This window comes from Urocitellus parryii, chromosome 5, assembly GCF_045843805.1.
Source record: "Urocitellus parryii isolate mUroPar1 chromosome 5, mUroPar1.hap1, whole genome shotgun sequence".
Lineage (NCBI taxonomy): Eukaryota > Metazoa > Chordata > Mammalia > Rodentia > Sciuridae > Urocitellus > Urocitellus parryii.
The window spans coordinates 75525808-75539729 of NC_135535.1; the positions used below are offsets into that span (position 1 = coordinate 75525808).

The 13922-nt window shown below is 33.1% G+C and overlaps 1 protein-coding gene across 1 annotated transcript in view; it reads left to right on the plus strand.

Moving 5' to 3' along the window:
- The window catches only part of Kif21a (kinesin family member 21A), a 145280-nt gene that overhangs the window by 96297 nt on the left and 35061 nt on the right, over nt 1-13922 (plus strand). The window contains exons 13-24 of the mRNA XM_026393914.2: nt 1198-1288; nt 1691-1808; nt 2357-2545; nt 3047-3246; nt 4334-4441; nt 7906-7974; nt 8078-8292; nt 8442-8595; nt 8758-8952; nt 9357-9458; nt 10217-10382; nt 10864-10884. Of these exons, the coding sequence (XP_026249699.2) occupies nt 1198-1288; nt 1691-1808; nt 2357-2545; nt 3047-3246; nt 4334-4441; nt 7906-7974; nt 8078-8292; nt 8442-8595; nt 8758-8952; nt 9357-9458; nt 10217-10382; nt 10864-10884 (1628 nt within the window). The remainder of the gene's footprint in view (nt 1-1197; nt 1289-1690; nt 1809-2356; nt 2546-3046; nt 3247-4333; nt 4442-7905; nt 7975-8077; nt 8293-8441; nt 8596-8757; nt 8953-9356; nt 9459-10216; nt 10383-10863; nt 10885-13922) is intronic.

Below are 13922 nucleotides of genomic sequence, written 5' to 3' on the forward strand. Positions count from 1 at the left end.
ATCTAAAAATAAGTACATGTAGCAGGGAAATTATTCAATCTAGCACAATATCTGAAAAAATTAAGCTGTTATGAAGCTATTCTGATAAAATTTAAAAGCTCTTTTTAGAGGAATATTATTTGGAGAACACTGGCTTATTCAAGTATTCTTTTTATTCTTAATGATTTAAAACTGTTACTGTAGAAGCAACCATATAAATTCATTTACTGTTTGTTTTCTTAATATTATTTAACTTGATTAAATGTATAAGTCTAGTGAACAGAAGTATAACTTCTATTCATACTTGATCATGGTTGCTAACCCTAAAAAGTATCAGAGTAGTTTGGATGGGCAAAACTTTGCTCAACACAGTCTTATATCTTCTCCTAGGACCACTAGGGCTGAATTAGTTCAGCTATAAACATTATGTGACACCATTGTGTAGTTATGGCTGTAGGTACTAGATCACTGAAAAACCAAAATGGGAGTTCATAACCCACTTGAATCTAATGTATGAAATAGGATATGTCAAGAGCTTTGTAATGTTTTTGAACAACCAATATAAATAAATAAATAAATAAAACATTAAAAAAAAAAAAAAAAAAAACCCAGGGCTTCCTATTGTATGTGGAATCTTGTTGTGGAAGCCGGAAGGAACTAGTTTTGATATGCAAAGAACCATTCTGTGATAACAGCCCTGTCCTGTGGAAATGACCTAAAAGACCTGAATACTCTGATGGATATAGCTAGCATAGACTAACCACTGTGGACAAACTTATTTTAAGTCTTTAAATTTATTCTCAAATTTATTAGGACTTTGACAAAAGTGTAGTTTTCATAGCTTTGTATTTTTTGGGAAAAAGTTATATATATTTACACCAGAAAACAAAATGTGTGTTTTGCTTTCTTGTGAATTTAAATTGCCTTGTTCATTATAGTTAATGGGAAGTTATTATGACTAGATTTTAGTGTCTCATAAGATCTTATACTTTAGGATATAATTTGTTTATCAATGCTTCTAGAAAATGAGCTCTCCTGTAATGATGTGAATGGTGATTTCTAGTTTTCTCTGAAGCATTAGACAGGATAGCTTTGCTAAGTCAATTGACCAACTTTTTTAGTACATTTTCACAAATGATAATTTAAAAAAAATTGAAAGAAAAAGTGAACAATTTTGTTTTGAACTTTAACACTATACCTTAATGTTCCTTTTTTTAGTGTGGCTGGTAAAGAAGATAACGCAGACACTGACCAGGAGAAGAAAGAAGAAAAGGGTGTTTCAGAAAGAGAAAGCAATGATTTAGAAGTAGTAAGTTTGGAAGAATTAACTTGTAAATTGTAATACTCAGATGAGGTTGTTCTTGTTGCTGATACTTATTTGTGTGTAGAAAAGGAAGTGGTTGTCATGTGTTGAGGACTTTTTTTTCTTTAGAAGTGTGAGTTCTAAGTCATTGACAACTCTCAACCTGGCCTGTTGTGAAAGCATTCTATGTGTGTGGAGATAGAAAACTATGAGAGATAAAGTACTTCTTGATTAAAGACAAAATTCTTATATAATAACTTTTAAATCTTAGGATGGCTTTTGAGCTGATGAAAGTGACATTTTTTTTTTTTGTGGTTCTATACATTATATTCAAGCCGTTTCTATTAATGAGGCAATCAGTTTGCTATGCCAGTGTTGTACTTTTAATGGTCACAAATCACATTTCAGGAAGAGAGTCAAGAAGTGAGTGATCATGAGGATGAGGAAGAGGAGGAGGAAGAGGAGGAAGATGACATCGAAGGGGGTGAAAGCTCTGATGAATCAGATTCTGAATCAGATGAAAAAGGTACTTGCCCTTTAGTATGAGGTCAGCAATTCTGTTTGGGTAGTTATTTAAACCAGGATAGAAAACTCTTCCCAGTCTCTATTTCATCCTAGATGAAAGCGGCTTTTATGACTGCTGACCTACATACACACTCCAAGGCTGAGCAAATGAGTTCCTTTCCTGATTGGATTTAGTCATTGTGTCTTCTATTCTTTAGTATAGATAGTATCTATTGTCCTGACCAATATGAATACACTATCTTGTTTGCCTTTTTATTTTTTTTAATATTTATTTGTTAGTTACAGGTGGACACATATTTTTATTTTTTATTTTATGTGGTGCTGAGGATTGAACCCAGTGCCTCACACATGCTAGGCAAGCACTGTACCTCTGAACCACAACCTCAGCCCTTTCTTCCGCATTTTTAGATTTTGGTTAATTTAAGAAATTTCCTTATAGCTGCCAAATGAATTCCTACAAGTAGATGATGGTTTTTACATTCTTGTTTGATAGGTAGAATTATATTTTTTCCTATTCCCAGTATTTTTATTTTCTTCTTTTTTAAATAGCCAATTATCAAGCAGACTTAGCAAACATTACATGTGAAATTGCAATTAAGCAAAAACTTATTGATGAGCTAGAAAATAGCCAGAAAAGACTGCAGACGCTGAAAAGGCAGTATGAAGAGAAGCTAATGATGCTACAACATAAAATCCGGGATACTCAGCTTGAAAGAGACCAAGTACTTCAAAACTTAGGTAAGAATTATATTTGATGCAGATGAAAAACGAAAATCATCAGAATGATTATTTATAGTCTTATACTTTAGAAGAAAAAATTATAATTCACAAGTCAAAGTTTGTGCAAGTCAAAGTTTGTTGTATTTTTTGCAAGTCAAATTTGTATTTTTTTAACTTAAAAATTGTATTTTACCTACAACCATTTCTTTGTTATATTTCTCATTATGTTAAAAACTGTTATTTATTTTTATTGTTCATGATGATATCTGTATAGGGTGTTTAATTATTTTATTCAAAGTGTGGTAAATTGTTTTAATATCTTGATTCAATATTGAGAAATTTAAAAATATTACTTCAATAATTGTTAAACAGATTGAGTAGATAACAAAAGAGAAGACGATAGAAAATACCCTGTTTTCTTGAGATGTGGGTGTTTGGGAGGTAACTCTTCCCTAGGGTTATAAGTTGAAATAAAGCATGACTCACAAAAACAAATACAAATATCCTTTGGTGATTTAGGCTCAGTGGAATCTTACTCAGAAGAAAAGGCAAAAAAAGTTAAGTCTGAATATGAAAAGAAACTACAAGCTATGAATAAAGAACTGCAGAGACTTCAGACGGCTCAAAAAGAACATGCAAGGTTGCTTAAAAATCAGTCTCAGTATGAAAAGCAATTGAAGAAATTGCAACAGGATGTGATGGAAATGAAAAAAACAAAGGTATTGATTATGTTTTCCATTAAAGTTTGATCTTAAGGATGCTTATGTCACTTGGGACAAAGAAATTGTTGTGGTTCTTTCCATATTCAATAAAAAGTAACCCAATCTTACAAATGTTGCACTTCCCTTTAGCAATTAGAATTTGTTTCCAATAGTTGTACCTCATCAAAGCCTTCTCCAGAGTAACTGAAAATCATGTGGGTCAACAGAGCTTTGCAGACTTTGCATATTTCTCACAAACCTCTTGTACGAGGTAAACAAAAAGCAAAATATTTCAGACATGCAGAAAACTTAATACCATAATAAACATGATATCCACTATCTAGTTCAAAATATTAAACATGATATCTGTAATCTAGTTCAAAATATTTGAACAGATAGACAACATGCCTCTTGTTCATCCCTTCCTAATCATGTTCCCCATTTCCCAAGAGGAAACAACTGTCTTGAATTTGATGTTTGTGAGTCTCATATATGGAAAAGTACACATTTTCTTCACCTGACCAAAGGGACTGTGAATCCTGATCTTTAATCTGGTTTGTAGGATTGATTATTCATAAAGTCTCGTCTAAAAATCAGTGTAGTTTCCTTAAAATAGTTCATATTAAAATTATTTAGGAAGTAGTTAGATCATAATGTTGTACAGTTGGTAATGTCAACAACAATAGCTGAAAATTTTTAGGTATTAATTATTCACTAGACCCTCTTATGAACATCATCAACTATCAACTCATTGAATTCTCACATTAGTCCAGTTCTTTAGAAGTAGTATTTCCACTTCATAGATGAGAAAACTAAAGTAACTTGTTCATGGTTACTTGTCTACTGAGAATAGTATCAAAATCTCAGGTTACAGAACAACTGAACATTGAATATGGAAAGCATAGAGCACTAAGCAACTTGGCAGGAATGTATAGAAATGTATTTATCCTACAAAAATAAGAACTGACTTTCTTAAGTGTGAAGCATAAACCCATGTGTTTCCATGTTGTGTATTCAGAATTTTAGGAACTTATTTCCATACATGTGTCGATTTAGTGAGTGTCTTGAGAGAAAAATTCCAAGAGATGTATATCCCTAATTTTAGGTTCGCCTAATGAAACAAATGAAAGAAGAACAAGAGAAAGCCAGGCTGACAGAATCTAGAAGAAACAGAGAGATTGCTCAATTGAAAAAGGATCAACGTAAAAGAGATGTGAGTCAACTTTAACTGTTAATTATATAAGAATATTCTATGTTGAACAAGATTGTTTAATAGAAGAAACATTTCTAACTTTATTAAGTGTAGATTAAGAACACTAAACATTCACTTTGTAAAATTACATTTATTATCATATGTATATTATAGTAATTCAATACAAAAACTTATGAAAAATATTGTAAGTTTTATTTGAGGATTATTTCTTATAGAATGAGATAATGTTGAGATAGAAGAAAATGGCAGGGCTGGGATTGTGGCTCACTGTTAGAGCACTTGTTTAGCATGTGAGAGGTGCTGGATTTGATTCTCAGCACTGCATATGAATAAATGAATAAAATAAAGGTTCATCAACATCTAAAAAAAAGGGAGTTTATAACCCACTTGAATCAAATGTATGAAATATGATATGTCAAGAGCTATGTAATGTTTTGAACAACTAATAATAAAAATTAATAAATAAAAAAATATTTGAAAAAGAAAAGTAAATGGCAAAGAATGACAGGTTATCTCCAGGAAAAGATCAAAGAGCTGGTTTCAATATTACATAGGTTAGCAATTTCAGGATGTTCTAAGGACAGTCTGGTCACCAGTGATTCTGCACGTGTTCCTGGAATAATAACCATTTCTCACCAAAAGAGGCTTTCCTATGAACTGTAAAAATTTTCATAAACTTTGACTCAAGAATTCTACTCTCATGAACTCAGATTACAGAAAGATATCTAAAGTCAGAAAAATAAACATTTGTTAAAGCCTTCACTTTAGAATTATTTGCAATTGTGAAAAAAGTTAAAACAGCAATGTTTGCTTGGCAATGGAGGGAATGATTAATAGATGTTTAACGGATTATTATTCATCCATTAAAAATCAAGATTTGGGAACAATATAGTTATAGGAAAGAAGATTATAATTTAATATTAAGTGTAATGCAGGATTTAATATATACATATATATGCTTGATTGCAATGAGGGAAAAAATTTGTAGGATACATATCAACATTCTAACTGTAGTTGTATTACGTTTATAGATCATGGTTGATTCTTCTTCTTTTCAAACCTTTGGTAATATCATTATTTCTTTAGAATAAAAAATTATATTTATGATTTTTTTTTTCTTAAAAGAAGAACCCTTTCCCATTGCTCCTTTATTCTTGCTTTTATTTGAATCCTCCCTGGGAAACAAATAAGGTTATACAGTATATTTTAGAAAATGGAAACCTATTTAATATTGAAAGAGGAAACTTAAGGAGATAGAGTGGAAAGAGTTATGACATAGAAAAGTTGATATTTTAGTCAGATGACTCATATTTATGGCTATATTTATTTCCTTTTTTCCCCAGTATAGCACCATTTTAATAATCCTTGTATTTGTCATACTCAATTCCTGGGCACTTTAGATTTTGTTAATAGAATTTGTTCCTACTGAAATCAAATAAAAGTATAACATATTGTCTATTTTTTTCCACAATTTACTTAGAGATATAATTCACATATCATAAAAATCATTTGAAAGTGTACAATTCAAGTTTTTAGTATATTCACAAAATTGTGCAGTAATTACCACTAATTCCAGGACATTTTGTTACTTCAGAAAGAAATCCCATATCCATTAGCAGTCACTCCCCATTGCCCTTAGGCCCTGACAACCACTAATTTATTTTTTATATTTATGAATTTGTCTATTCTGCATATTTCATATAAATGGAATCCTACCATATGTAACCCTCCCCCTTTCTTCCAGAAATGAGGATTGAATCCTGGGCCTCACCCATGCTAGGCAGGTGCTCTAATATAGAGCTATCTCCCCAGCTCCATATGTGGTCTTTTGTGTCTGGTTTATTTCACTTAGCATGATATTTTCAAGGTTCATCGTGTTGTAGCATGTAGCTATACTTCAAATTCCTTTTTATGGCTGTACGGATATAGTACATTTTTTTTCCATCCATTCACCAGTTGTTGGATATTTGAGTTGTTTCCACTTTTTAGCTATTTATTTTGGTTTTATTGAAAACTTCCAGATGACAATAATATTTTTTTACAAGATATGCCATCTATCTCTTTATTACTAATTCATTTGAGATGAATTATCAATATATTATCAATTCATTTGAGATGAAGTATCAATATCAAACAGTTATCTCCTGGGATGGAAAATTTGAATTAACCATTACAATATGATGTATAATATTCTGTTATAAAGAAATGAGGCTGGCTAATCACATAGAAAGTCTAACACTTAGACTTCCTCTCCTACTTATTTGTTGCTTTGTGTGCATGTTGAACCCCTTTCTAAATTATTCCTTATCATTTTCATCTTTCATCATTTAGAAAGATCCAAGTGTTATATTCTATGCAAGAATATGAATAGTCTTGAGTTTTGGTTTTTAATAGGGAAAAATTTAATGTAGAAATAAGTTCCCAACTATATGTTAATTTTAGCTTTTGATAGTTTATACATTTAAAAAATTTTTTCTGTAATACTGATTGAAACCAGAGCTTGCACATGCCAGGCAAGCGATTTACCACTGAGCCACATCCCCAGCTCTAAAAATATTTAAAAACTTTGCTTCTATGTCAGTTATTATGGTAGGCAAGGTAAATGTTGTAGGGATGAGATAGAATCCTTTTCTCAAAGAATTCTCCTCTGAGGAGAAAAACATATACATAAACATGAAGTGAATGATCTGTTTGGAATTGAGATATAAACATGAGGGGGGTTTGTTATAGAAGAGATTATAAGTGTTAGAAGGGATGCATTTAATCAAGTCCAATTCCTAACCTTTGCCAGTGATCACAGAGTTGAATAAATGATAGAACCAGAACTGTGTTCTTTTTTAGGTCAGAATTCTTTCCTAAATTATATATAGATAGCTTAATCTATAATTAGTTACCTTTATTGTCTAAAGTACCTAGAAACACATTGCTAATTATCTTTATTACCTAAAGTACTTAAAACATGTTTATTGTTCATTTATTTTACTCATCATAATAAAATTGCAAAATTACTATAAAATGCCGATATGATTAATGTCTCACTATATTTAAAAGTTTATAATCATTATATGTATAGTAAGATGACTCTATTACAAATATTGTAAGTTGTTTCTTCCTGCTCATGCCTCAGCCAGCAATTCAAACAAAATGTCTTACAAAAATGGTGAGGTGTAAATAAAGCATTTAGAAAAGTACATGCATATTGCAAACACTATAGTGTTTGTTAAACAGAAGTGAGTGGTACAGAGATAACTTCAGTTTTTAGGCAGCGATGGCTATATCACTATGTGTTTATGTTTGTTGTAATAAAAGAGCCCTATCTGTAGTAATGGATACAAGGTTCTTAACTCAGATTGTGCTAATAACTCTGGAGGTTTCCAGAGACATGGGGAAATATGTCAGTATGGGAATAGGAAGTATCATATCTTTTGGTTTAATATTTCAGTTCATTCAATATTATCTTATAGCATCAACTTAGACTTCTGGAAGCCCAAAAAAGAAACCAGGAGGTGGTTCTTCGCCGCAAAACTGAAGAGGTACAGTAAGCAAATTTACCATTTGGAGGAAACATTTTGACCTTGAGATAAATGACGTTTTTCTATAGACTGAGAGACTGAGACAACTCTTGTGCCATTTCAGGTTACAGCTCTTCGTCGGCAAGTGAGGCCCATGTCAGATAAAGTGGCTGGGAAAGTCACTCGGAAGCTTAGCTCATCTGATGCCCCTGTTCAGGACGCAGGTTCCAGTGCAGCTGCTGTGGAAGCAGATCCATCAAGGGCAGCCACCCAGCAGAAAATGAGAATTCCTGTGGCAAGAGTCCAGGCCTTACCAGTGCCCACAACAAATGGAACCAGGTCCAAATGATTCTTCTTTTGCTCCTTATATAAACCTTTTGGGTGTTAATATTGAATACTGTGCATAAATTAAACAAGTCTTATTATTGGCAGATGCACAATCATGTAATGCATAGTAATTATATTTGTCTGTTTTTATATGATTATAGAAAAAAATATCTGAGGAAAGGACTGACTGGCCGAGTGTTTACTTCTAAGACAGCTCGCATGAAGTGGCAGCTCTTAGAGCGCAGGGTCACTGACATCATCATGCAGAAAATGACTATTTCCAACATGGAGGCCGACATGGACAGACTCCTCAAGGTACAGAAAGTAGAAACTAGATATGCTCCCCTTAGCCAACTGTTAATTTTACTCTTCTAAATTTGTTCCCTGGGTACATTTAAGTTTTTGTTTTTGTTTTGATTGTCCTGTGTATGAGTAAATAAATGTTATTTCTTAAAATCCAACCTGTTTTTTCAATAGCAACGGGAAGAACTCACAAAAAGACGAGAAAAACTTTCAAAAAGAAGAGAAAAGATAGTCAAGGAGAATGGAGAGGGTGATAAAAATGTGGTTAACATCAATGAAGAGATGGAATCACTGACTGCTAACATAGATTATATCAATGACAGTATTTCTGATTGTCAAGCCAACATCATGCAGATGGAAGAAGCAAAGGTAATTTAAAAGATGTCAGATGGCTTGATGAACTATATTTATCTTTAAAAGCTCTTTGAATTTTTAAAGGAAGGAATTTCCTATTTATTGGTTTAATCTAATTTTCAGATTTTACATGTAAACAACTCCTTGCTTGCTCTCCCAATTTATCTGCTGATTTTGTGATATGGTTTCTTGTTTGTGCAATGCATATATCTTTTATAATACCCTGCCTTGAATTCTTAACCACTCACATGTGTCTTTTTTCAGATATATTTCTTGGTGAAGGGATAAAATGTTATATTTTTCTGAGGAGTCTCACTGGCTAATCTAATACTATCAAACTAATACAGTAGGGTTTTGCCTTATGTTTATATACAAGATTCAGGTCAAAATCATAATCAGAATATGCTGGTTTGATGTAGGAAGAAGGTGAGACTTTGGATGTCACCGCAGTCATTAATGCTTGCACACTTACAGAAGCCCGATACCTGCTAGATCACTTCCTGTCAATGGGCATCAATAAGGTAAGATTTAGCTACCCTATTACTGAAACATAAGTTTTGACCCATTCATTGTAGTGTTGTTTATCTCTCCAGTAACTCTTCTCTTTGTAATAAAGAACATTGTTTTTAAAGAAAAGTATTGGTGACTTATAATTATGCATGATATTGGGTTACGTTGTTACATGTTGTTACATAGGAAGCACTTTGTAAATCTTTTTTTTTTTTTTTAGAGTCAAGAAAAGTAAGGAATACTTAGATCAGTTTTATTAGCTTGTTGTTTATTATATTTGTCTTTTAGAACAGATAAACAAATTAGAGAAGATATAACTCCGATTTTACTTTATCACAAGAAAAAAGTTCTCAGAGTGAACAAATTTGGTATCATAACTGGCTTAGTATTGATTCTTTATAGCTGGAACCAAAACTCAGACAGAAGAAACAGTCGTATAGAGCTTGTCTAATTTGTTACCAGTAAAGATGATTATGACTTCTGACTTGCTTGTTTTTGACGGGGACTGTTTTAGACCCTTTATGTTATGTTCTCTCACTCTTCAAAATGTGCCAGGAAGTAGGTATTATTCACATAATTTTATGCATGAGGAGACTGAAAATCAGTCTCCTGGACAGGTAAACTTGCCCAAATCACCAAGCTAGTCAGTGGAGAGTCGAGGTTGCATGATGGTCTGTCTGATGTCAAAGTCTGTGTATTGTAAGCATTTGCTGATCTTTACTGGTAGATTCTATTTTGTGTGAGTCAAGATCATTTGTTGTTGTTGCAGGGTCTTCAGGCTGCCCAGAAAGAGGCTCAAATTAAAGTTCTTGAAGGTCGACTCAAACAAACTGAAATAACCAGTGCTACACAAAACCAGCTCTTATTTCATATGTTGAAAGAGAAAGCAGAATTAAATCCTGAGCTAGATGCTTTACTAGGCCATGCTTTACAAGGTAATTTGGACTACGTTTTAATTGAATGGTTGCATGGTAGCTTTGCTCTTTGAACATGCTATACTCTATCTCTTTCCTCTATGGCTTGACTGAATAGATGCTATACTTATGCTCTGAATAACTATTCTGTCTTTAATTTGCATGTGTATATAAATTTGGGGGGAAGTAATTATTGTTGTTCAAAGAAGTGATTGTCAACTTAAAAAGACTTATCTAACTTTATTATGTAATTAGTTTTTATGGATAAAAACACCAACCAACTTTCAGAATTGGTTATTTGAATTACTTAAAAGATTAACTAAGTTTCATTACTTTATTCTGCGTCTAACTGCCCTAAAAATAAAATCGTGTTTGCTATGGCATCTATTCTATATATCTTATAAATGGTTCATAATCTTGTTTTATGTGAGAGTTCTTAACACTGGATCTGTTTTGATTGGAGTATTGCTTTTTTGTTTCCTTTTTGCTGTTATTTGCACAGATCTAGATAGCGTACCATTAGGTAAGTATGTTTAGCTTTCTATGTACCCTACAGCTGCATGAATTACTAATTGTTCATGTACACTAATTGTGGTACATCTTAAAGTTTTTATTGGCAGTCAAGTTGTTGTTGCATGATCATTTTTGAAATGTTTCCTTGACCACAAACATACTAAGTCTTTTGTCTTTATTAAACATTCCTGATTTTAAAACTCTTAAATGTTCAAAGAAGTATGCTTTAGTTATTTGTCTCTTTTATTATTTGAGCTCCAGTTATAGCTCCAGTTTCAGAAACCCTCTGAGTCCTTTCTCTTTCTTATAGGAAAACATGACATATATGTTTCTTTTAAATTTTTAAGTGTATCTGTTAACATGCATCTATTGTTTTAACATCACAAATAACTTTGTTTTGCATAAATCTTTGGTATATATTTGCTATGTTCTTATCTATTCTTTATTTTTGTAAAATTAGTCACATACTTTTAATATTAAAAAGTGAATAAAGTTATCAAAGACTTTATTTCAGCAAGGTGATGCCATATTTATAATCATAAGGATATTTTCAAGTTAGAATGTGCAATAGAGATCATTGAGTACAAAGGTTTTTAAACTTTTTCTCTTTAACATCCACAACAGTTATGCCCACCTGATGGTAACATCTGTGCCTCCTTTTAATGATATATATGTAGGACCAGGAATATTGGGGAAATTTTATTACTGGTGATGTGTCTGAATGATTATTTGGGGTAGTTTTTATTTGCTTAAAATTATTTAAAAATTTGATCATAATCTTTTTCCTAATTACATAACTGTTATATGTTTTCTAAATGTTGATACTTAAAGAAGAAAAAAGTAACTGAAATATTAAATGTAATTACATCCCTATGTTGTTAGACTAAACATAGTCTATGAATCTGTATTTATTTTAAATGAAGTCACAAATATATGATCTATTTGATTTATATACAGCATGTTAATATCTAGATGATATTCCTTGAGATCAGTGAGATCAACTGCATAATATAATATGTATGGAATTCTATTATTTTAAGGTACTCAAGCCTTGACAAGGATTGAGACAAGACCAACAAGGTCCAATTAGGAGTGATTAAAAGAACCATATAGGCCACTCAGGTTCCTGGCATTAAATCCAGCATTCTTGCCATTCTATATGTATTAAAGGAGATTTCATCCCCTCTTTCTTCTCCTCTCCTGTCCTTCCTTTCTCCTCTTATTCCTCCTTCTCTCATTTCTTACTCTTCTTTCTTCTTTTCTTACTGTTATGTTTCTAATGCTTTTCTTTGAATCACTTTTAATTATACTTTGAAGAGGGGTCAGAAGCACCGAGTGCAAACCCATTCAGCTGATATAACCTGTGACTCATGGCAGAGTCGAAGATTGAGGATATAATCTAGATTAGAGGAGCTGAAGGAAAAGCTTAGAAAGAGAAAAGAAAGTTGTCACAATCATTGATACTTTGCTTAAAAAAAAACAACAACACTTTATTTAGCTCTTCACTGAGCTCTTACTAAGCCTTTACTTAGCTCTCCAATTGTACCTGAAGCCTTGGACTGGGTGCTGGACTCAGAGATGAGTGAAACACTAACCTTGATCTCATGGACCTGATGCCCTGCTAAGAGTGACAGACTATCAGCAAATTATGACACATTGCAGTGAGGACAGTGGTTGAGATACATATGAGGAATTATGGGAGCACAGAGTGGGACCATCCATAAAGAATGGCAGTGTTGATGAAGACTTTCTGGAGGAGGTGACATTTCAGATGAAACATAAAGGAAGAAAATAAGTTATCCAGGCAAAAGACAATATTGAAGTGTCACTCCAGGAAGAGGGGTAGCACAAGCATAAAGATATAGCCATGATATTATGTAGATGAGGCCGACAAACAGATTGTTGCTTTTGAACAACAAGTATGTGGCATGTAATGATGCAACTTTAGGCTGAACCATAGCCAACACTCCACACTACTAGGCTAATATTTTAGGGGCCTTTGAAGAACATTTATTTCCCACACACCACCACCCAACCTGTATAAGGGTCCACAAGGTCACTTCTGTCTCTGGAGATTTGTTAGAAGATTCATGAGACTCAGCATGTAGTTGTATTTGTGACTAAATTTGGGAGAACAATTGTGGTAAGGATGCACAGCTGGAAAAGGGAAAAGACACAGATGGGACTATAGGGATCCATGTGCAGGCTACCTTATGCTCTCTCCCATGAGACATCACTCAGACTCTAGCCCCAAGAAACAGAAATGCAGCTGTGTGTCAGGCCAGTGAAGTCCATTAGACATTCAGCACCAGAGTGCTGTTAGTGATGGTCAGATAAGTACCCTCTAATCTCTGGTATGATCTAACACACCCTAGAATTCAAACCTCCAGAAGGAAAGCAGGTGTTCAGCATCAGCCATGCTGTTTGCACAATCCAGGCATATCGAACAGCCTTTGTTTATTTAGCATTCTCTGGGGATTTTCTGAGAACTGTTTTCAAATGTCAGCCCAAGTGCAGTCTTGTAAACAGGTGTTTCTAAAGGTAGCAGTCTCAGGGTTGCTGTATAGACTCTTTTCCATAACTACGTTTTACTATAAATATAGATCTTTTATTTAAAAAAAAAACTTTAAAAAAAAGACTAAAATAAAAAAAATCCTGCTTGGTTATTTCCAATGATATTTGTGAAATTTTACCCTGATATTGATAAATCTTAGGACAGGTGGGAGTTTTGTCTGACTTTAGGTTTATGATGATGAACAAAGCTGCTGGCCATGGGTTAGGGTTAAGTTCAGAGTTGGAAGTGCAGTAGAAAGGCAATGGTGTGTCCTGCTGTTCAGATAACCTAGTGCTTCAGACCATTCTTTGTCCTGATGACTCCTCTCTTTGTGACTATGGGTGGGGATCTCTTTGTCCAGGTTGTTTATGTCAAGACATAATTGTCTCTAGGGTGTACATGCACAATCAGGGCTGAAGTGGTTTTCACTAAACACTCCCATGATGTTTGCATTCTGTTTGGTTCCATCACTCTCTGAAAGAAAAAGGCAAGCA